Genomic DNA, 23,871 nt, shown 5'->3' on the forward strand with positions numbered 1-23,871 from the left:
TCTACTATAGGTCGGACTATAGGTTTAATTTTTAATCACATGATAATCACCTTTACCCCGTCCCGCACTACGGCCTTTTTTTTTTTTTGTTTTAGTGGGGAAATCTTTCATAGATACCCACGGCCTCCGGGGGAGGGGCCGTGGGTTATGTCGGATTCCTACCGACCAAAACCCCACTGTGTTCCGTCAAGACGCATATTGGTAGAATTCCTCCATGACCCCCGCACTACGGCTTGCTCGAACAGTATACCTACTATTTTCTGTAGATTGACACTTTTAAAAATTCGTTATATCTTTTGAATGGAATATCCAATTCTTTTCATTTAAAAAGTATTTTGCTGGTATTGAAACAGTCTATAATAAAACATCATTTAATGGGATAAGGATTAATATATGTGTATCGATAACATGGTTTGATTACTGTCGGCACTTCTATTTACTTTGAAAACGTAAAAAAGTTGTTGTAGTAACATAACTACTGAAGATGGACATATGGTATCGCGGACTTTCTTGTAGATATTGATCCATTCTATAATACCGTAGAACATTTTTTTGTTCTATCTTCAATAGATTCCGCAGCGCACGCGATGACAGATTTTTTATTGAGGATTTTTTTACACCTTGGGTTACATTATTGCATTTTTGGTAAGGATCTCTAATTTTTTTGAAAATGCAATATAGCCTATGTTGCTCAGTAAAGATGTAGCTTTCTAATGGTGAAAGAATTTTTGAAATCGGTCCAGTAGTTTTTGCGTGAAAACCATACATACATACATACATACATACATACTTACAAACTTTTCCTCTTTATAATATTAGTATAGATAAAAAATTAAAAAAAACACCAACTACAAGGTATTGTAGTGCACATTTTTTTCTGATATTAAAACACAACAAGTGATTGAAACAACACTATTTTTGATAGTACGATCTATCAATATTGATAAATTAGAATATACTGATTTTTCTAAAAATAAAATAGCAGTGTCTTTATTTCCGATTTCACACATATCTCACAAAACGTATTTAAATCAACGATTAAAAACACTTTCACTATTATTTGTGTTTACAATTTTTTTTCTATTCATCAATTTCAACCTAATTTTAGCTATTTCACAGCACAAATGTATTTAAATATATTTTTCAGCAGGACTGAGGGCTTAGGATTAAGTTCTTGCAGTAGCAAGTTAAATAAGTGTTGATTATATAAATAAAATTAACTAAAATTTTCCTATACACCACATATTATCCATTCATGTGTATGAACTTGATATAAGAACACTTAAACATGAAATATTACAATAAAATTAGAACCGTGGTTCTTACCAAATTAAATTGAAGATCATTTTAATAGTATAAATTAATAATTATAATATTTTCATATTATACATATTTTATTGATACAAAAGTTGATGCACTTAACGGTTACAAATTGAAATATCGTAATTACTTTTTCATACATAAAAACGGTATTACACACACGGTTTTATCAAAATATTTATAGCAGACATTTTTAACAAGAACAAAGTAACCATACATAATACATTTTATATTCAAAGGTGGGTAAAACGACTTATCCCCAAAAAATATTGCCTACAACACAACTTAACGAGATTTCACTTAGTAATTATAATAATATTTACAAAACAATATATTTGAATTAGTTTGGGTAGTTATTTATCCCAGAGGCCAGCTTCTTTCATTTTAGCTTGGAAGTATTTTTCCAACGTATTCGCGCATCTGTAAACAAAAAATACAATTAAATGAATATATTTTTTTTTAAAGAAAGGTCAGTAAATTTCGTATTAAATAACTTTATTGATATTAATTTGATTCCTTTAATTCTTACTATCAAAAATAGTTTAAGATCATTTACCGTTTTACTGGATAATTAAATATAAAAATTCCAATAGTAATTAGTTCATCAGCATATCATACAAGTTAAATTAAAAATTATATTAATTTAAAATTTGATTTCTATTTCGTCATCTATCGAGTTCGAGAAGAAGCAATTAAATTGTAATTAATTGTACATAATATGGGAAATACCATTATTTAATTTTTATTTTATTGTGATGAATATATAATTATTACTAGCCGTGCCTCGCGGCTTTGGGTCTTAGCGATAAACTTTGAAATCGGACTCGTAGATTCCTAACATAAGCATGTTTAACCACACAAACAAATAAACTTCAACGATTATAACATTCAAACTCAAACATTTATTTATTAAATTTGACTTCTTCTAGAAGCACTTGTGAATCGTCATTACATATTTTTAACATTTACCACCGATTCGGAAAGTAGTATCTACGAAGAAGAACCGGCAAGAAACTCCATAGTTGCTCTTATATCATGTCAGTTAAATTTATAGCATATATTATCATAATATGCCAAAGAACTATAAGTATAGATTACCTGTAATAATCCGTATCTGGCGAGTTATAAAGCCGGCAGTTGGTAAATATACGCGTCATGTCGGCTATGAACAGCCGCTTGGACACGTAGTAGCGCGCCTTTAGACGCTCGCCCATTGTGCGCAGGTCTGCAAGTGCAAACAAAACGAATTAGATTGTTTTAACTAAGAATACTTTCTTTTTTATTTAATATCTATATCTATATAAGTATTTAGTTAAAATTACATATATACATATTTATGTTTATCAGCCATCTGGTTTCCCGAAGTTAACACAAGCGAAAGCTTAGTATGGGATCAGATCGTGCCGTATGTGAAAATTGTCCCGAAATATTTTATATTTTTAACACGCTTTTATTAGCTTCACAGTATTTTTATTCTATGTAACCCACTACTTTAGACTCGATTTTGACCTACTTTAAACGGACAGATTTAATTCAAAATTTTGTACTTTTATCAAGAATCGGTGACACTATTTAGATAAATTTTAAGAGTTTAAGCGTGATTTGTTTAGTTTTTTTAAAGTACATGCATTATTATTTGGGTTTTATATAAAAAACAAACTAGCCCTTCACTTGCATAATGTATGTATTTTGTTACTAACTTCGTCTACAATCAAGTAGACGGAGTTAGAATATGAATTCTCAAGATCTTTTTTTTCCATTTGTTAATTCCCAAGTGTAACTCACCCATGGGATATTTAATATGGTCATAGTAGTCAGGTACTTCGGTTTTGTCCACCGGCTTCAGGAAGGGCCAAGCGGCTGCGTGGTTCTTCACCTGAAATTATAATTAATTAGATATTAAGCCGAATTTTCATTTATTTTTCAGGGAAGACATAAAAATGTTGCAATGGGGCTTTTTTAGTGAGAGGGCGCGTGATATGCGTTGCCTGTTGTTATTGTATGTGTTTCATGTGTAACTTTAGGGTACGCGCAGACAGAGAGCGTTCTGCGTTCCGCGTTCTGCGTTCTGCGTTCCGCGTTCTTTGTAATGTGAAGGATCTATAGCGCCGGCGCACATAGAACACAGTTAGACCGCGGCGGTCATTCGGAACGCTTGCGTTCTCGCGTTCTCTGTACAGAATTACAAAGAACTCGCGTTCTCGCTATGGCTGGTCCGTCTTCTTTAATTGGTATCTTGTTTTTCTATTTCAGATTTTACATAGTCATGTAACTCATTGAAGCTATTTATTGACATTCGAAAATAAATATAAAATCTCTCTTCATCTTGAAGCAGCTCAGGGATAAGAATACTAAATTCTCCCATATCATCTCGTTTCGTGTTGATAGGGTGTACCCAACATTTTCTACTTTTTTTGATTCCTCTAGATTCCACAAAAGCAAGGCTTCATCTTCGGAAGATGAACTTTCGAGAGACATGTTTCACGTGCGGAGAGTCACGAAATAGAACGCAAATGTTTTGAACGGATCCTGTGTGCGCTAGAACGCAGAACTGACGAACGCAGAACGCAGAACGCGGAACGCAGAACGCTGTATGTCTGCGCGTAGCCTTACATAGTGGAATTTTGGTAATGCCACTTGGAGGAAATTACTCTTAATACTGTAGATAGAAAATTCTACTTTTGAATAGAAAGAAAACTGCGTTCAAACATTTCCGATACCTCGAATAGAACGGAGAGAATTATATTAAGGATGGAATATTTTAAGATAAATTAAATGAATGTGTGTGTGCATACCGCGTGCTGTATGTTGCGCAGCGGTTCGTGTAGTGTGTGTGTTTTCTTATTGTCATATTATGTATACGTGTGTACTGTGTTTATATGTATGTTTGTATATGTGCATACCGCATGCAGCATGTTCCTAAGCGGCGCGGGGTCCGCGTCGTGTGCCGGCTCGGGCGCGGCTCGCGGCGCCCTGTAGCCCGCCTCACGCAGCCCCGCTACTGCCTCTATGGGGATACTGCGCACCTGTACACACAGCACTTTATTACATATAGAAAAAAATGTGTGCGTGTACTATAAGTATACACAAGTAAGAAGTGAAACTTCTTTATGACCTTATTTTTCAAAAAAATAATTTACTATATGCAACTTTACAGAAATACGTCACTCACGCGTGGTAGGGATAAAAACAAGATGGTGCGTAACGAAAAAATGTAACACAAATTTTTTTTCCAACCCCGATAAAGAAGTTTCACTTCAAAAATCCCTATGTACGTGTACATAGTATATATACAAGGTGACTGGTAAGACGTCAGACGCATTTTGACAGGAGCTTCTGCTCATGAAACTGAACAACTTTTGTTCTACAACAGAAAAAAATTTGGACTTTGTATGGAAATTGGTCAGCTGATTAGCGTAGTTTCCTTACAAAGTCCAATTTTTTTTACAAATTCAGCAATGTTGTAGAACAAAAGTTGTTCAGTTTCATGAGTAAAAGCTCCTGTCTAAATTCGTCTGACGTCTTACCTTTCACCTGATAGAGAGAAGTAGGCCAACTCCCGGCATTTGTCACCTATCACAATTATTTTGGTCAGGATAAGACTGAATTAATACACATTTTTATTATTTTAGACTTTTCAGCTGCCCCTAAGAGAAACCTGATAAAATAATTTATCAAATGATAAAAACACACCCCCACATCTACACACATCACATATTGAAGTCGTATACATAATATTATATTATACATTGATTATAATATCTAGGGTTGTAACGGAGGCCTACTTAGCGGAGGCGGAGGCGGATGCGGAGGTGAAGAGGTTCGCCTCCGCGGATGCGGAGGTTAACGGAAGCGGAGGCGGAGGTGAAATTTGTTGGGAAAATTTATAATTATCGTCTACTTCTACAAAGTACTGCCAAATTTCACTAGTTTTCGGCTTCATCACGCTATTTGAATAACAATACCTAATAATTACGCACAAAATTACTTAAAAAAATCACGGATCAATTGCAACTACGCGGTACCGAACGCTTTGACAAGTTGATTCCTGTTATTCATTCACTCACACTCCCACCACCCGCTTGGCCGTGTTCCCGCGGCAGCGGCTTAAGCAATTAGCAAACTCTCGACCATTTCACTTGAAAACACGCAGCCGAGCGGCTGCGTCGCCTAGCGTCGCTCCTTGCGCGTTGTTTGTGATCGTAAATGAACTTCCGATATGACTCCGCATAAATTTTGCGGAGGCGGATGCGGAGGCGGAGGTTAAATTCTTTGCGGAAGTTCCGCAGTAACGGAGGCGGAGGCGGAGTTCCGTTACAACCCTAATAATATCATATAAAAATCTTACCCCCTCTTTGAAACATGTTAAGCCAGGATGTATCTTTCGCACTTCTTTCTGTCGCATATCAATCAATTTCTTAACTATCTGTAAAACACAATACGATTATCTTTTTGTACCGAAGAGCAAAATGCACTGAGCTAAACATAAAAACCGGAAAAGTTAACACTATTTCTTAATGATGCTTCAAGCTATTTAGAATACCTTATTACAACACATATCTTTAATTTTTTTCTTAAATTATCAGCCATAAATAAAACAACAAATAATACAAATAAAGATTCTCATGCATTTTACATTTATTACTATATAGTATATATGTTACGGCTAAAGGTAGGTGAGAACATAAACTTAAGATTAGCCGGCTAAACTTAGGTTTATTTTCGACGAGGTGTTAATGTTAGTTTGTTCTATCTTTAGCCGGCTAAACTTAAGTGTAACCGCAGGCCCGTGGCTAAAAATGTCGGGGTGGGTAGATTTGGTTACTATAATACATGTAAGGAACAGGGCGAGTGTTTTCTGGCACTTCGCCGGCTGCTGCCGCAGCACGCTCGCTGCGCTCGCTCGGCTCGTGCGGGTCTTAAGAGTTCTAACCTAACCTAACCTAGCCACCAGCTTTCTGCCCTGAGTCGGGGTGGGTAGATTTGGTTACTATAATACATGTAAGGAACAGGGCGAGTGTTTTCTGGCACTGTGCGGGCCCCTCAAGCCCTCCACCGGCCCGGCGCTAACCAAATCTACCCACCCCGACATTTTTAGCCACGGGCCTGCGGTTACACTTAAGTTTAGCCGGCTAAAGATAGAATAAACTAACATTAACACCTCGTCGAAAATAAACCTAAGTTTAGCCGGCTAATCTTAAGTTTATGTTCTCACCTACCTTTAGCCGTGACATATACAAATAATCTTACCTCTTTCTGTCTGCGTATAACAGACGTGAACTTAGTATACACTATTCTTGGATTAAGTTCGCAATGCATTAGCGTAGCTCCTTCATAATCCTTTATATAACCTTGGTACATAGCACGGGGTAGCTTTATATCTTTACTGAAACCTTGCTTCTTGAAGTAACCTGTGAAAAATTGAGTTTAAACATAATATCACATATAAAAATGTATTAAAGTATATGTAAGATATTGTTCGAAGGACCATTTAATAGGTAATTTTTTTAACTCAATTTTCATAGTCGATTGAAGTCTAAAAATAATGTCTTTGTCTTTTTATGGCACCTACAATTGCGTCACATTTTGTTCAAGTTCTATATGAGATTTATTTTTTATTATAGTTTATCCCTGTATTATTATTAGTACCATTCAAATCAATATGTCCATGTTTAATCATGTAACAGTTTCACTCGAATAAAATATACATATATCAACTACCCACATAAATTCTTACAAGTTTATACACATTTTCTTATCTACCCTCAAAAAATACACTTACCAATAGCGAATTCGTCGGCAAAAGTGAGAAAATGCAGTATATTGTTACGAATGTGATAATCCTTGAGATGGTTCATGAGGTGTGTGCCGTATCCCTTCACTTGCTCGTTGGATGTTACTGCGCAGAATACTATTTCACTGAAACCCTAGAAATAAACGTATTAATAAATTAGCTTATTTTTGATAATAGTTACTTTATCAGAATGAAAAAGGAAATTGGAAACTGATGTATCATTGATATTTTTGAAGTGAAACATTTTTAGACGCGTTGATAGTAAAATTTCAAGGTCGCGTCATGGCAATATAGTAACGTCATGGTGACGATTTTGGTATCTTTGAATCTTCCTAAAGAAGTTTCACTTCTGACACGTGTGCTCGGCACACACACTCCTTTTTTTTAATACATATTGTCTTACAGAAGTGTTTTACATTTTCAAATAAATTACTTTTTAAATAAAAATAATTGAATACCTGAGAATGAAAAGTCCTAAAGCAAATGCCACCAATCGGTCGTCCTTCTTTGATAAGAGCTAATGTTTTGTGTTTTCTGAAAGAAAAGGAAATATATTCGATATAACTTTCTTCTATTTTCATAAATATAATCTGTAAAGTCTCAAGTTTACATCAATACTTAGTAGAGTAAAAAGAGTTTTATAAAGTCAATCAATTAGAAAGTGTGGAATTTTCTTGCATTTATTTATTATTAGTCTTGCATTTATTATTTCGCGGTAATTATTTATGTAAATAGTAATAATAGTAAAATATACTCACGGGTCAAAAACTAGTTGTGAAATATATTCCTTAGTCATTTCTGGGAGCTGATGCGAGAACACGTTGTGGAGACCTGCATAGTAATATTTAATCATTTTCATAAACCGCTTAAACATTAACATCAGAAAAAAATGAGATTGTGAGGATTTTTTTTCTATTGTTACTTTATGATGTAACTATACTTTTAACGAACTTTTCCAAAATCATAATTAGTAGGTTAACTTTATAATATAATCATGATTCACTATCTGTTCAAACATACGAAAAAATTACAACCGATTACCATAAATTATTAAAATAAAAATGTAATAAATATATTTGATCTCGAAGTTCAAACTACATACTTTGTATAAAATAATACAAACTATCCTACCTATAAGCCACAACATGGTCTGTTTATTGACGGGTCCAGTAAGCGAGTTACCGATAACATGAAACTCTATCAGCTTCCTCTGCTCTTCGAGTTTGGCGGCTTCATCCCGCGGCGCTTGCATTTGAAACAATGCCTGCAAAAAAAACATTTTTTTTTGTTATTCTACTAAATATTGAAACAATGCCTACAAAAAAATGTTTATCTCTCAAAAACTCTCTCTTCTTTTATTTGAGGAAAATAACTGATGTATTTATTCGTTTATTTAAAAACGAAATAATTTTATCGAGACTGACAAGCCTATGACTCATACAAAAGAGAAAATAATAAGGAAATTATTTATACTAGTTAATCCTATGAGCAGCCAGCCTATAATTTCTAACTATGTTGAGTCACATAACAAAATTCATGCTTTTTTATAAAAGTAAAAAATAACTTACTACCAATTGTGGTCCTGTACAAATAGTAAATCATGAGATTTATCTGGATTTTTCATTGAGATAATGCTTAGATAGCCTAGATAGATATGATTAATTTCAGATATTGTACACAGCATTCATTGATACTTGTTCCTAAATAATAAGACTTCGAGATATAAATTTATGTCAGGAATTAATAAATAAACTGGTTTTCCAATAAAGGCTCTGGTTTTCTTTCTATTTCTGTGAAGCTAAAATTTCATTTTAGTTTATATACTAGAAAAGGAGCGCAAAATGCTATTTTTTTAATAATGTATAAAAATAAATCCAATCAATATGGTGGTCATTGTTGTGAATTTAACACTCACACGTAAACACTTAGTTTAGTTTATGATGTTGGTCAAATTTCGAGCACTGGACGAGCTTTAGTACAATTAAATACATGTTGTAGACATTTATGACATTTGTAGACATTTTGTAGACATTTTATGAATAAAAAAAAATATTGGATATCACACAACTGTTCATTGCATACGGCATTGTGTCTTGTGTATGTGTGCTAGATGCAGATTTAATACTCACATCAGGTCCACACATATAGTTAGGATCGGATATAGTTGCCACGATCTCGGCTACCGTCCTTTCGCTGACGTCATCACTCTCTTCCAATCTCCTTCTCTTGCCAGAAGAGATCTCCGAACGTGACTCTGCGCTACGCTTTAGGTTCTCTTGTTTTATGCAACCTATAATTTTTTAGAAGGATTCATTGAGAAAATAAATAAAAAACAGCACACAACTGGCTTAAGTATCAACATGTGCTATTGGCTATTGTGACTACTTTGCAGTTTTCGGATTTTTTGAAATTTTTAATTACATGTTAAATTCAAGAATATGCTATTCTCTTATGGGAGTTGGCGTCTTTAGGGTAATGGTTGGTTCTTTATCCTTTTACAATTTATTTGTGTTGATTTTTACCTTTAGAAAACAACTATCAAAGAAAAGACTAATCGTCTTTGATAGTTGTTTCTTGCGTCTTTGTTAGTTGCGTATTTAGTAGACGCATACAATAACAATTCATTAAAACTAATTCCGATACATAAAATTACCGTGCAAAATTTCATGCAACCTGACCGAACAGACAAATATTTATATATATAGCAATCAAAATACCTGAGGACAGCGACACAGTGGTGAAGCCGTCTTTGCTTTCCCCCGTCGCGGTAACACGTTCGAATTCACCGCGCTTACCAGCTGATAAAAACAAAAATACTCTACTGAGGGACTTTTGCTATAATAAAATACTAGCGGATCGCCCCGGCTTTGCTCGTGGTACACATTTATTTATATATTGCATATAGGACTTAGGGATCAATGGTGAAAGAATTTTTGAAATTGATCTAGTAGTTCCTGAGATTAGCACGTGCTCTACATAATTATTATATAAGGGCTTTAAAATGTAATGTGCAGAAATTTTCCATTTAAATAAACCAGGTGTAAAATAAAAAAAATATGTAACCTATAGAAAAAACTGTATTTTTGTTAAATCACAAAACTTTAAACCCTCCATCAACATAAGGTCCATACATCTCTAAAAATTATAATAAGTTTATAACAAAATATTTTACTTATAACTTACGTGTCTTATCTAAAATAGTCTGTAGATGGTTGGGCGGCATTTGCTTAAAGTCGGGATCCCATATAGGCGAGTTGGCGCTAAATATCTCCTCCTCGAGCAAACCAAGGAAACGTGGGAAGTGGTTCAATACTAGTACCTGGGAAATAAAATTAATAACTATAAGGGCCGATTTTTCAATCGTTGGTTAAAATTTATCCATCCAATAAAGTATTACACGAACATTTTAAAATGTCACCTGTATACTGTCAAATACGGACAAATATAATATATGTATTTTTGAAATGGTAGTTTAATACGTTATTCGATGAATAAGTTTTAGCCAAGGATTGAAAAATCAGCCCTAAAAGTTATTTGGTCATAACTAGATGAACAATTAGGAAGAAAATATTCTGTAACTAAATGTCCCTCAAATTTCATAATACTAACAATATTTAATTTTGAATACACAAAACAAAACCAGATTAACTCCATTCTAATTATTATAATAGCAACAAACTACTTGACATTTTATATATTACTGAGCAGCCACAACAGGCTGCGACATGTATTATCTGAACAAAATATTCTTTCATAAACCTTGTGCATAAACTTGTGAGTCAAATTATATTCTTAAACTCTTATAAGTTTACATAAAAGAATTAGTTTCATTTTAAGATTAAATTAAAAGAATCACTTCACATGACCAGCCGGTTGGCTTGGTTGGTAGTGACCCTGCCGTCCAAGCCACAGGTTGTGGGTTCGATTCCCACCCAGGGCAAATATTTGTGTGATGAACACAGATGTTTGCTCCGTGTCTGGGTGTATATAAGTATTTATTTAAAATTTTATATGTTTATCATCCATCTGGTTTCCACAAGCGAAAGTATGGGATCAGATCGTGCCGTGTGTAAAAATTGTCCCGAAATATTTATTTATTATTATTTTTTTATTTTTTGTTAATGATTTACCAACGTTTCTTTACATCACAGATAAAACATCAAAGTTAAAATACAATTTTATATGACCAATGTAAAAAAACACTTATAGGCAAACACAGCATGCGTAAAGTAAGTTTAAAAGTATGTATACAATTAATGAATTAACTACTAAGTACCTTCAACAATGAATAAAATATTTCACATAAAAAAGAGTACTCACTCTCTTCTCAGGCGGCATCCTGTCCCTCTCCGAGTGACACTTGTCCATCAGCTGACGGCAGACTGATTTGAACACTGCTCTTAGTAACGTTCGTCCGAAGACGAGCGATGTGTCGTAGTGCGGCAGAGAGTCACAGAATGCCGGCACGTGACAGAATACCAGCCATCTGAACGAAAAAATGATTATTTTGTTAGTAATTGAGACTAAAATATTACTATTTTGATTATTTTTTATGAAATGACTGTGTTGAAATCTTCTAGCAATTCTACTAGCTCTTTACCCGCATTGTCAAAGGATTTTCGCTAGGAAATGTTTCACCATAATGGCGTAAGTGCCTTTTGGCTACAGCATCTTAGTCATTGGTGTCACAAACAAACATTGAATTTATTTATTTATACTTTACTAGGTTTCCGACCGCGGCTTCGCCCGCGCAGTCAAAGGAAAACCCGCATAGTTCCCGTTCCCGTGGGATTTCCGGGATTGCGTCATTTTCCCGGGATAAAAAGTAGCCTATGTCCTTTCTCGAGTATCAAAATATCTCCAAATCAAATTTCATGAAAATTGGTTCAGTAGTTTAGGCGTGATTGAGTTACAGACAGACAGACAGAGTTACTTTCGCATTTATAATATTAGTAAGGATTGTACATATATACCAGACAGAAAATAATAAGATACAATAATACAAAAAAAGAAACACGAACAACACAAAGGCACATATGTACGAAAAGGCGGTGAATGTTTGTTTACAGAATTTGTAGTGTCTCTAACCACTCAAAGTCAGATCCTACACATTCGGGAATTTTATTAGGATAAATAATTAATGAATGGTTTTTACCTGGTGTAATTGATTTGATATGCAGATATATCTTCGGGATTTGAAACTTGCTGAAAACAATCAACTCATATCAATTTTCATCTTTAAAACACCAATGATTTTATAGAATTTTGTTACAGAAACAAGATTATATATTTATACTAGCGGTCCGCCCCGGCTTCGCCCGTGGTACATATGAAAAATAGATGTTGGCCGATTCTCAGACTTACCCGATATGCACAGAAAATTTCATGAGAATCGGTCCACCCGTTTCGGAGGAGTATACAGACTAACATTGTGACACGAGAATTTTATATATAAGATTTAGTCTTAAGCTAGTCAGTTGATACAATAATCAAACAAATTATAGTTTACATTCCATCATATAAAAAAAATATAATTACCAATTTCCTAACGCTAGGAGTTTCAAAATTCCAATGATTGAAGCAATGCAAGAACATCTTCGCCAAGTCGTACATGGTCTGCCACTCCCTCTGCGGCAGGGTGTTAAACTTGTACAGCACAAAGTTGGTGATCGCCCGCGCTATGGACGGCTTCTCGAAGGGCGGCTGGCCGAGGGGACCGTCTATTTGTGGTTCGGAACGCGTGAGGATGCATTTTCTTAAGAGCTGTAAGGTTTAGAATGCATTAATAAATAAATAATAAATAAATATTATAGGACATTATTACACAAATCGACCTAGTCCCACAGTAAGCTCAATTAAGGCTTGTGTTGTGGGTACTAGGCGACGATAAATATAATATTTAATAAATACATATATATAGATAACACCCAGACCCAAGAACAAATAATTGAGTTCATCACACAAATATTTGCCCTGACCGGGGCAGGCCTCCGTCACTCGCTCAAGGTCGCGCTATAAGCGCCTACCGCACAGTAGGTCGGTACCGACCCAAGCGGCAGTTGGTTGGCACACGCGAGACTGCGCACCCGCGTCACGTTTCCCGCGCTCGCTACCAAGATGCCCGGTTATTGCGATGTGGACGGGTGTCGGAGTTCAAGAGTGAATAACAAGGAATTGTCTTTTTTACTACTTTGCTACTTTTTATCCAGGAGACACATATAGCGGGTCCACGCGGGTGAAACCGAAGGAAACAACTACTATCAATAAGATTTCATTTTTTTTATTGTATAATGTAACAAATATAATTAACAATAAAAAATTAAGTGTTTCAGCAACTCTGTGTTTAATTTACGCGCTCGGTACAACCCTAAAGTTTTCGTTTGATGACGCAATCACGCGGCGTGCGCGGGAAACTCGCTTCTCGGTGCGTGTTCGTAGAGTACATTTCTTACTGCAGCCGAGTTGCGGCGCATTTTGTAGGTAAATATAGCGTAGGTATTTTAGCTTTTGTATGGGAGTGATGTATCTGTTACGAAGTAACTATTCTCTAATCTGTGACCGGGGATCGAACCCGGGACCGTCGGCTCAGTAGGCAGTTACTTTACCACTGCGCCAACCGCGTCGTCCAATTAACTTCACCTACATTTAAGATTGTGGTATGTTGTAATAAATAATTATTGGCACATAATCCAAGGTTCAATTTTATTACCTTCATAAAATATATGAATTTTATTTTAGTTATCAGATTCTACAATAACTTTTATACAAAGCAGTTTGAATTTAATTAAGGAGATTCAATGTCATTTTTATCACTACATAGTATAAAACAAAGTCGCTTTCTCTGTCCCTATGTCTCTTTGTATGCTTAAATCTTTAAAACTACGCAAGGGATTTTGATGCGGTTCTTTTTAATAGATAGAGTGATTCAAGAGGAAGGTTTTAGTATATAATTTATTAGGTTTTAGACAAAACGGGCGAAGCCGCGGGCGGTAAGCTAGTTAAAAAATAAAGATAAAGCCATTTCATACCTTAAACAAAAAGTAATACACTCTCTTTGTGTCCTGATCATCCTCTCTATGCATAGACATAAATATATTTTCTACATCCACTACAGCTGCTAACAGTCTATTGATTTCAGCACCTGATAGTCCTTGTAGTTGAGTCACATGTTTTTCTGTAAAAAAATGTTATGGCTATCATAAAAGTGGATAGAGGTTTGTACAACTAGAACTATTCAAATAGGTTAGATTAAGTTATTTTTCATGTGTGTTATTTAGTTATTTGTTATCTTTAGCAAGTAACATATACAGTGCAACCTTAATATAAAGTACCTCAATACATATAACGATTTCCTCAATTTAACAAATTCTTTGTAATCCCCTTGAATTGTCCATAAGAGTCAATGTAAAAAATCCCTTTACATTATGAACATTTTTTGCGAACAACCTCTTTATAACGAATTTTTAACTATCAAGAAAAAGTATAAGTACCTCTAATTAACGAATTTTGTTTGATGGAAAGTAATGTAAACACTGCTCCTCGTCACTATTGTTAAAGATTCAAGTTGAAATGGCTCAGAAACGTTGTTAACTCTTTATAACAAATTTTAGACCAACCTAACCTCAACATTACGAACCTCAGTTCAACGAATTACTTGATATAATGAATATTTATTTGTTCCCTTCCGATTTGTTATATTGAGGTTGCACTGTATTAAGTTTTTACTAGTGTATTATAAAATATTAGTACAAAATTATATTAGTAAAAAAAATTGTGTAGCGAACAATTTCATGTAATATATCAGAAACCATAATCAGTATCAAGTTAAAATGTAGTAATAAATTTAGTGATCAGCCTTGAGCCTACCTAATATATGGTTACAATTCCGGCAAGGGTCTGTGAAGCTGGCCAGCGGTTGGTTATCTGTCCTCGTGTTAGGTCTGGCTGTCTGCTGCGCCACTGGAGTCTTCCACCCATTGCAGTTACATTCTGGGGTCTGTGCAGAAAGTATTTATAATATAACAATATAATAAATAAATTAGCCTATAATATAATCAATTTGTTTCATAGTTATTTGCAACACAAAATGTTTACAAAATGTGTTGCAAATTAAGGACAGTTCACTAAATATGTATACAAATATAATTTCATAAGAATGGACTCTAGTTAATAAAATGAGAAAGAGAAACATTAATATTTACAATATAGGAAGTCAAGAAAATGTAATTTCTTAGCAATAGCAAAGAAAATATTAGCATTGCAGTAACAATAAGATTCCAATTAAATTCTTAACACAACTTAACTTAACGTAATACTTCAGATACTTCATTTTTACCTGACAAGCAGAATAAATGGCCAATTTCAGTAATTTCTTATTATGCGGCCAGTTGTACACTTGAAGCTTTCTTTGCTGAATCCGCTGCAAGTTTGATTGTCTGGACGCCTGTCCCTCGCTGCTTGCGGGGGTAGCTGCATTGCTTGACGAACCATCGTCAGCGTTTGCACTAGACGAGGCTAAACCACAGTTTATTCATTAATTAATTTACTTTATTTTTTTTTATAATAATTATTATTCACATATTAGCATAAGAAACATTTTTCGTATAAGTTAGGATAAAAATTATAGTTTAAAAGTTGTTTATTTACCTTCATGAGCGTGTGTTTGAGAATCAGCATCAGAACCGATCGCTATGGCATTTATGTCATCTGTCATTGGCGTGGTCATTTTAGTGCAAATCACTAAGTTTTGCCTATTTTATGCTTCTTGTTACATGCATTAGTGATATTGTATGTTTAAAAATAAAGTATAATAACACAAATGTAGTTTTAAAGAGATATATGGCAGTAAATACAAAAAAACAGACGCAATGCAACACAACGTTACGATCGAAACGTCAAAGTCAATGTCAATTTTTTTCGAATGAGTTTGGATAATTTTGGCATCAAGGCTTTTCGATGTGATAATTACTTAAATACTTTAATTTGTGACTTAAAAATGGAAACGTTGTTCTTGATAAACATTTTTGTCTTTAAAGATATTAGGATCGGGAGACAAATTAAAATTTATGAAAATGAATTTTATATTTTTACAAAACAGGTAGATGCATAATGAATCACTAATATTTTTGTTTATTGCAACTAGAAACATTACATACATTATACATAAATACATATAATAGACTAATAACAAGCTAATAACCCGCTTGGTCCATACAAAATCCATATAAAACAGTTGCTTTGGCGCGTCTTTCCAAACTATACAAGGCCAGTACGCAACGGTGTGAAACTAATCACGTATAGTTTGGAAATAACTTTTTCACAAAGTTCTTCCAATCTATACAACAGCAGTACGCAAGTACTCGCGTATACTTTGGAGTGAAGTAAGTAAGAATAGCGCTCCAAAATATACAGCGCCAGTACGCATGCGGACTAATCGTGTATGTTTCGGAGTAAGCGCGGCGTCTTTCCATTGCTCGCGCTTATATTATTGTATTGCTGTTTTGAAATCTATTATTAAAATGCATATGTGTATTGTGTATGTAATGTTGCGTACTGATCGTATTTTTTTTTGTATCGAGGATGCTTGTGTCTTCGTTCCCGACTATACTGCACGACTTACAATTGACAATAGTGCTAAAATGTAAGAATCTAATAAGTCCAGAAGAAGACGGTTGCGAGGCGACGGCAATTTTTGTGTAGTTAAAAAAAACACGAACCTAACCTAATTACCTAACCCATAGGTAACCCTTATATACCTATCTGTTACCTATTTATTTTTCTAAGCTCACCTAATAATATTTTTATTCCATATTTTACTGAATCAATCAAGAAGAATAAAAGTAGATAGATATAGCTTTACAAGTCTTTGATTGCCTACGCCTATTTATTATTTCGCTCAAGCGTAAGTGGTGTAGTAGGTATATTTAGTTATATTTTGCGTACTGATCGTGTATAGTTTGGAACGAAGAAGCAAGCATCCGTGTTACAAAGTATACACGATCAGTACGCAAACTTCGTGTATATTTTGTAATAACAAACTTAAAAACAGCATTACAAAGTATACACGAGCAGTTTCCTATGGTTGCGTTCTGGCTATGTATAGTTTGTAAATACGCTGCTTTGGCTTTCCTCTTTTGTGTTATAACCACAGTTTATCCCGTTGACCATGTGTCATGTGATTTAAAAAGTACTTTTAGCAAGATTGGCTATAAATAAAGCCCTTTCGTTTCGATTCGATCTATTGAAAACCCTTTTAGGCTCAAACACTTTCCTAGGAAACCACTTGAAGGTGAAAGACTGGCAAACGCTTGATTTATTTTGTGCCTATGTTAATTATTCTCATTTACATATTTACCTTTTTTGCAAGTCGTATGTGATATGGCTTTACAAAGATAGTACATAGGTAATATATTATAATATTTAACATACATTATTGCCTATAATTATTATTATATAAGTGTCAATAGGATGAGAACAAAAATGTTTTAATGCATCTAACCAATCTAGAAATTAAAAAAATAGCAGTGGCCATGTGTAGGTATGTATATCCATTTTCGGTGGCCCCAACAATGATAGAGTGAACCAATTCCTATTTCCCACCAATTCTCAGACAATTCCAGCAAAACATAGCAAAATTACTTTTACAACAACCAACAACCACGTCATAAATTACGATCGTAAAAAGTTTTAGTAGAAAGTCGTATCTAGGATATTGGAAAAGGAGTTAGCTTCAAAGGTCTAGTGTAATAAGTCCTGGCTGAAACAAATGACGGTTTTTTATGAAACTTTCTAAAGTTTAGTAAAAATAACTAGGACTTTATACTAACCGAGTTTACAGCGACCGGAAGAAATAAGTTACCATACTAATTGTAGTGTGTTACAAAAACATATATCACTTACTGTATCTAAAAGAAATAAAAATACTACATACATAAAACTTATTATAGGTACATAATGAATAATTATATTCGATGTATCAATGAAAATATTCACATTAATGCTGTGTAACCAATTTAAACAAAAGATAAAATGAAAAAAATATATGGCTTTATTCTTCTTAATTGTATCTATTATTCATTGCGAAAAATAAATTCCAATTGAGTGCGTAGGTACTGCGTTACAATGCCTCATGAAACTGAATAATTCTGGTTTTACGATATCCGAAATCGTTTGAATGAATGAAACTCAGAATCACAATAGAGGAACAATTCCTTTGCAACGACATAACTACCTATGTTTTAAAACACAATTATAAAAGTTAAAATATGTTTTTAATTTTTTATTTATTTATTCAATTAAAATTTTCGTGTTTCTAAATATTCCAACTAAGCTCCTCTGATTAAACATTTTTATGGCTTTTTGTGTCACCTACCGAATAGAAAATTGTCAGAAAAGATCGTAAACTATTTCATCGTTTATATTCCAGATAAAAAGAGAGATAATTCTATTTAGATTTGATTCATTTTTTAAGAAACGACTATTTTTCCGCCGGCGTTTTTTACCGGGCATCCTAAGGAAATATTCAGGGAAATTCAATGTTTCACCGCGATAAAAGATATCCCATATCATACTCTGGCCAACTTACTATCTGGATACAAAAATCATTTCTTGAAATAGCTTTTTTGCGACGTGAATGAAATATACAAAAATAAACACACTTTCGCATTTATAAAATACCTATTAGAATTTAGAAGTAGTAGCAAAATTCTAATGCAATAAGTTATGCTAACGGAAAACTGCTGAAAATCTTTTATGTTGTGTATACTTGCTCTAGTAACATTAAGGTTGCTAGACATTAATATTGTTTGAACGTTACAAGCATTATGCAAACCTTTTAAAAGTATTTAAACAGGGTTTAAGCAAATATGTGCTTTAACATTGGGTCCTATGATTTAAATTGCCTCATGCACAATAGATGACCTCACTTGACTTAGTCGTGTTAAATTTTCTATCAGTAAATATTGGCTGAACCAGGAAGTTGAGTATCGGTCTGTAGGTATTATGCAGTATTGAGCAACTTGGCAAACTTAGCCTCCTTTGACAACTATAGCGTAATGAAGGTTCAACTTCATACAATTAATTCTATTTGTTAGTTACCCAACATTAATTTGTTGTTGTGTTTCGCTGAATCGTAATTGGATTTCGATGAATACATAATATTATGTGGTTACAAACTTTATCTCACACACAGTCACATTCTCGACGGTCGACCCTATTGCACGCCTCATAAGCGAAGCGTTGAGGTGGGTACTACTGTCACTTCGCGCAAAACATCTGATTTTTCAAACTTAAAATGTCTTTATGTATCATACATTGCACTTGTAAGATAATACATACACACACATATTAAGAAAAAACACTATTTTTAACATTCATGATATTTTTGATGTCATTTTTGTTATTTAAACTAGTTAAAAAACAGTTTCAAAAAGTTCTGTCTTGGACGTCCGTGTGTCTGTATGTGCGGAGGATTTTCTTGTTAACACGATAGCGACCGAAATACTTTACTAATCGAGTCTTTTTTTTTCTCTTACGCTTGAGTATGCTCAGGAATAGAACCCTTTCATTTTTCAGGGTCTGATTCGATGTGGTTTAATTGTTATTAAATAAACAAAAATAATAATTAATAAATAATTATTAAAAAAAAATTATGAGGCGTGCACTTTTGGATTTTCCAAACTATTGAAATTTACTTATTACTTGTACTTTGTAGTAGGCTACGAAAAGTCTACGATAAACCGTAGATCAACGCATCGTGCTACGAGTGTGTTTAGGAAATAAAAGTAGGTCTATAGTTTCTACGGTATTAAATGCTACGAATGTAGAACCCATATTCTATACTTATGTAACTAAAAATCGCTATTAATTCAATATTTTTTTTTTTCATAAAATACGGTGTATATTATTCGTATCTGTATATTTAAACTTAGTATCTGTATATTTATATTTAACGTATATATAACGTTATAGTATCTGTATATTTAACTTATGATACTCCTATATTTATTGCATTTGTTACTATGCCAGCTTTTCCCTAGTCATAAATTGTATGTAAAACAGCAAAAACTTCGAACCAGGAAGTATATAAAGTCGATGTAGTCTTCGACAACCCGAGCGGACGTAAATTTCCATAAAGAACATAAAGTTGGTATAAACGGAGCTATAAAATCTACCATGGAAAATCAAATTGAATAAAATCGACATGAGGCTTATCATTTTGTCATTCTGTTCAAGCATGTGAAAGTAATGTGAAACACAAAGGGATAGTTTTTCAATGTAAGTATTGCCTCTTGTCAGTTGCCAGTAGTTCGTATTGTATGTATGTATTTAGTAAGGCGATTTTGTATGGATGTTTGTTACTCTTTCACGTAAAAACTACAGAACCGATTACAATGAAATTTAGCACACATATAGAGGGTAACTTGGATTAATACATAGGATAGGTTTTATCCCGGAAATCCCACGGGAACGGGAACTATGCGGGTTTTCCTTTGAAAACGCGGGCGAAGCCGCGGGCGGAAATCTAGTATGTACATATATTGTGTATTCGGTAATCCGTATTGGCATGTGATCAGCGTTGAATTTGTATTTATACATTTTAGTCATTAATTAGGTATTAAATTGTGGATACGGTAAGAAGGCGCACGAGTTCTAGAGCACCGCTGTTCGCATGAGTTTATAAATAAGTAAGTAATTAATGTAAGTAAGATTAACGGTTGATTATTTTGCATAATCCCTCAAAAAATTTATGTTAAGTCCCTCAAAATCTGAAATATATTGCCGAATTTTAGAAATCAATTATTTGTTTCCACACGTTTTAAATCCTCACTTATTTTTCCCTTAGTTTCATCTCGTCTCTACTTTAACTTTAAGGACACTGACATGGTAAATTATTGCCGGTTCAGAAACTTTTCACTTAAGTGCATCTGGGATTTGAAATTATTACTTTGATGTTACAGAAAATTCTAAGTTATTAGTGTAAACAGTATATGGACGAAATACATTTATAGCTGCAATATTTTCCGCCTTTATTTCCATACATTTTTAAGAAAAACATTTTAGATATTTACGCCGATATATTTTACAACCACATATTAGTTAGTTTTATTCCTTATATAGTTTACAGTGAATCAATCTTTAATCTTTTATTTACAAAAGGTTTATCTCAAAAAATGAAATAACGGCTTCAGAAACTAGATTAACAAGCTTTGATCGATTTTCAGTCCCATAAAAGTTAGATAAGATGACCGACGACAACTTTGTAACTAGGTCCAGGGTTCTAGATACATTTTAATAAATATTATAGTTGATAGATAACTATCCTTATGTATTTATGTACGTAACGTATTAAGTAGTACGAAATTTGCTGAGTAAAATGGATTAAAAAAGGGTATTTTGTGTTATTTTTTACCTGGTGTAGTGGTGTCAACACATGAAGCCAAGACGTAAGGCTTGTATAATACATTCTTATACCTCACAACCAGAAATATATTTCTAAACAATACATTACAAAACATACCTTCAATATAATCTATACCATTATGTGATTCGTGATATCCAAGTAGTGTTTATGACATAACAATTATTTCTGATTGATTTCGGCGAACATAATACAGCAAAGCGATAGCTTTGTCTTGGTCTACTTGGTCTACACCTACAAACTCATCATGTGACATCTTCTGTTTTAGTTCATATATTATATTATAGTATACGTATACACTTCATAACGTCCTATACACAGAGTTACTTATATAGGTATAACGGTCATCTATTGACCCTTATGATTCAGTATGCTTATTGTTGCACATATACATTAGTTGTCGATTTAACGATAGCAATAAAACTTATCTCGTTATTTCGGAAAGCTTTATATAGTCACCATTCAATTACTCCCAAACTTCGATTGGAGCATTCAGCTTCGGTGAAATAGTTAGTGATTTGTTTAATATAAGATGCTCGACTATTTTTTATTAAATTCAATTTATTATCAGCGTAAAATTACGCTGAATGTAAAAAAATACACTTTCTAAAAAATCGTTTGTTTTGTAAATAAGACATTAATATAAAGATCAACTTTAATAATAAATGTCAACATTACTTTTTTTATTACAATATGAACTTTATATGAAACTAGAGGTCCGCCCCGGCGTCGCCTGTGGTACATATTTCGCAATAAAAGGTAGCCTATGTCTTTTCTCGGGTATCAAAATATCTCCATACCAAATTTCATGCAAATTAGTTCAGTAGTTTAGGAGTGATTGAGTAACAGACAGACAGACAGAGTTACTTTCGCATTTATAATATTAGTATGGATAAAGACTTTAACACTTTGGTGGAGGGCACAATTGTGTGTATAGTATCAGAATTGGCAAGAGGCGTGACAAGACTTCAATAAAGTACCTCAAAATCCTAGGTTCATTTTTAATCCACGGTATTATGCGTACAACAAAGAAAACTTATTTCTTAATTCTTATTTATTTCATTCTTTAACTTTTAAAGCAGAATAGATTTATTTATGACTCAAAGTCCTAATATTATTTATATCTGAACTTTTCGATATTTTTATAAATATCAAGAATATTTTAATAAATGTTTTGATAAAACGTATATTTTTATTGACGTAAAGACTTTCTAAAGAGCTCCTGAAGCGTGAAAATAAGTTTTTAGCTAAAATTAGCTTCAAGTAACTTAGTTTATTAATGAAATCTTCTACCTTCAGCCGATATTTTAGGCTTAGGTACTTTGCTTAGAGCTTTCTCATTAGCGGCAAGTACTTAGGTATATTTAAACGATGCTTATAATATATTAAAATAACATTTAAGAGTTACTTAACTACATACTAAATAATAATTATCTAATAGTAAAGTATTTAATTACTAGCGTGTGGGATTTCCGCAACAAAACCTATCCAATGTGTTAATCCAAGTTACCCTTTATATATTGTGTGCTAAATTTCATTGTAATCGGTTTAGTAGTATTTGCGTGAAAGAGAAACAAACACACACATACACATCCTCACAAACTTTCGCTTTTATAATATTATTAGGATAGGATTATAAGAGATTGGTGTATTAATTTTAATTAAAAATTAAATAACGTTCATTTACTCAAAAAAAAAATATTGGAATCGGACTGTTTGCCGAGCTTCCAGTAAAATTTATTCATATGAATATTCTAAAAAAGTTCTGTCTGGAATTAATTGTCGAATAAATTAAAATACCATATCCCACTGGTGTTCAAAATGTAAATGCATGTTGTCATACTAAACACAGGTATAACGGTTTATGCATATAATATAAAGATGGTAAAGGCCACTCCAATTTAAATTATTAAGTTATTATTATAATTAAACCTTATCATATAATGATTTAGGTACACAGTCTAGAAATAGGCTATACAACATGGTGCAAAGACCCTCACTATTTAAATGTATTGTGTTTGTACATAAAGCAGTTTCACTACCCAAGAAAAAATGGGATCCGGAATACTGATATACATACATATTATTATTGGGAGGATGAATGGCAATTTTATTTAGTAGGCATTTTAATTTAGTAGAATAATATTATATTTAATCGATGCTAAAGAAGACGCGTAGGTATCGTTTGAAATATTATATCGTTGGTAATTTATACAAAGCATTATTTTGACCAAATGAAAAATACTGGTCTTTTATTATTCACGTTTTTATTAATGAGGATCGAGTATCATGTGTGAGACGTATCACCTCTAATATGTTGGATATTTTAATCTATTGA

The 23,871-nt window shown here is 33.3% G+C and overlaps 1 protein-coding gene across 1 annotated transcript; it reads right to left on the reverse strand.

Moving 5' to 3' along the window:
* Positions 1-1,527: 1,527 nt before the first annotated feature.
* On the reverse strand, positions 1,528-16,013 carry Gcn5 (Gcn5 acetyltransferase). Its single transcript, XM_090116716.1, has 20 exons — positions 15,761-16,013; positions 15,450-15,628; positions 14,981-15,110; positions 14,143-14,288; positions 12,653-12,877; positions 12,270-12,319; positions 11,435-11,600; positions 10,298-10,433; positions 9,832-9,912; positions 9,244-9,404; positions 8,246-8,378; positions 7,873-7,945; positions 7,573-7,648; positions 7,103-7,247; positions 6,571-6,731; positions 5,669-5,746; positions 4,224-4,346; positions 3,106-3,196; positions 2,419-2,545; positions 1,528-1,740 (listed from the first exon to the last, which is right to left on the reverse strand). The coding sequence occupies exons 1-20, from the start codon at positions 15,837-15,839 to the stop codon at positions 1,674-1,676; spliced, it is 2,427 nt and encodes an 808-aa protein (XP_089972842.1). The 5' UTR covers positions 15,840-16,013; the 3' UTR covers positions 1,528-1,673.
* Between the last annotated feature and the right edge of the window lie 7,858 nt (positions 16,014-23,871).

Source organism: Colias eurytheme, chromosome 26 (assembly GCF_061535395.1).
Source record: "Colias eurytheme isolate Ceu_HAF_F1 chromosome 26, ilColEury1 Martin Lab GWU primary, whole genome shotgun sequence".
Taxonomy (NCBI): Eukaryota; Metazoa; Arthropoda; class Insecta; order Lepidoptera; family Pieridae; genus Colias; species Colias eurytheme.

Bases quoted from the DNA above. Each gene is read 5' to 3' on its own strand.
- Gcn5 (XM_090116716.1), bottom strand. From the start codon at position 15,839: ATGACCACGCCAATGACAGATGACATAAATGCCATAGCGATCGGTTCT. The intron at 15,629-15,760 runs GTAAATAAACAA...ACTGTGGTTTAG, and splicing joins TCAAACACACGCTCATGAAG to CCTCGTCTAGTGCAAACGCT. The intron at 10,434-11,434 runs GTGAGTACTCTT...TTTATTTCCCAG, and splicing joins GGATGCCGCCTGAGAAGAGA to GTACTAGTATTGAACCACTT.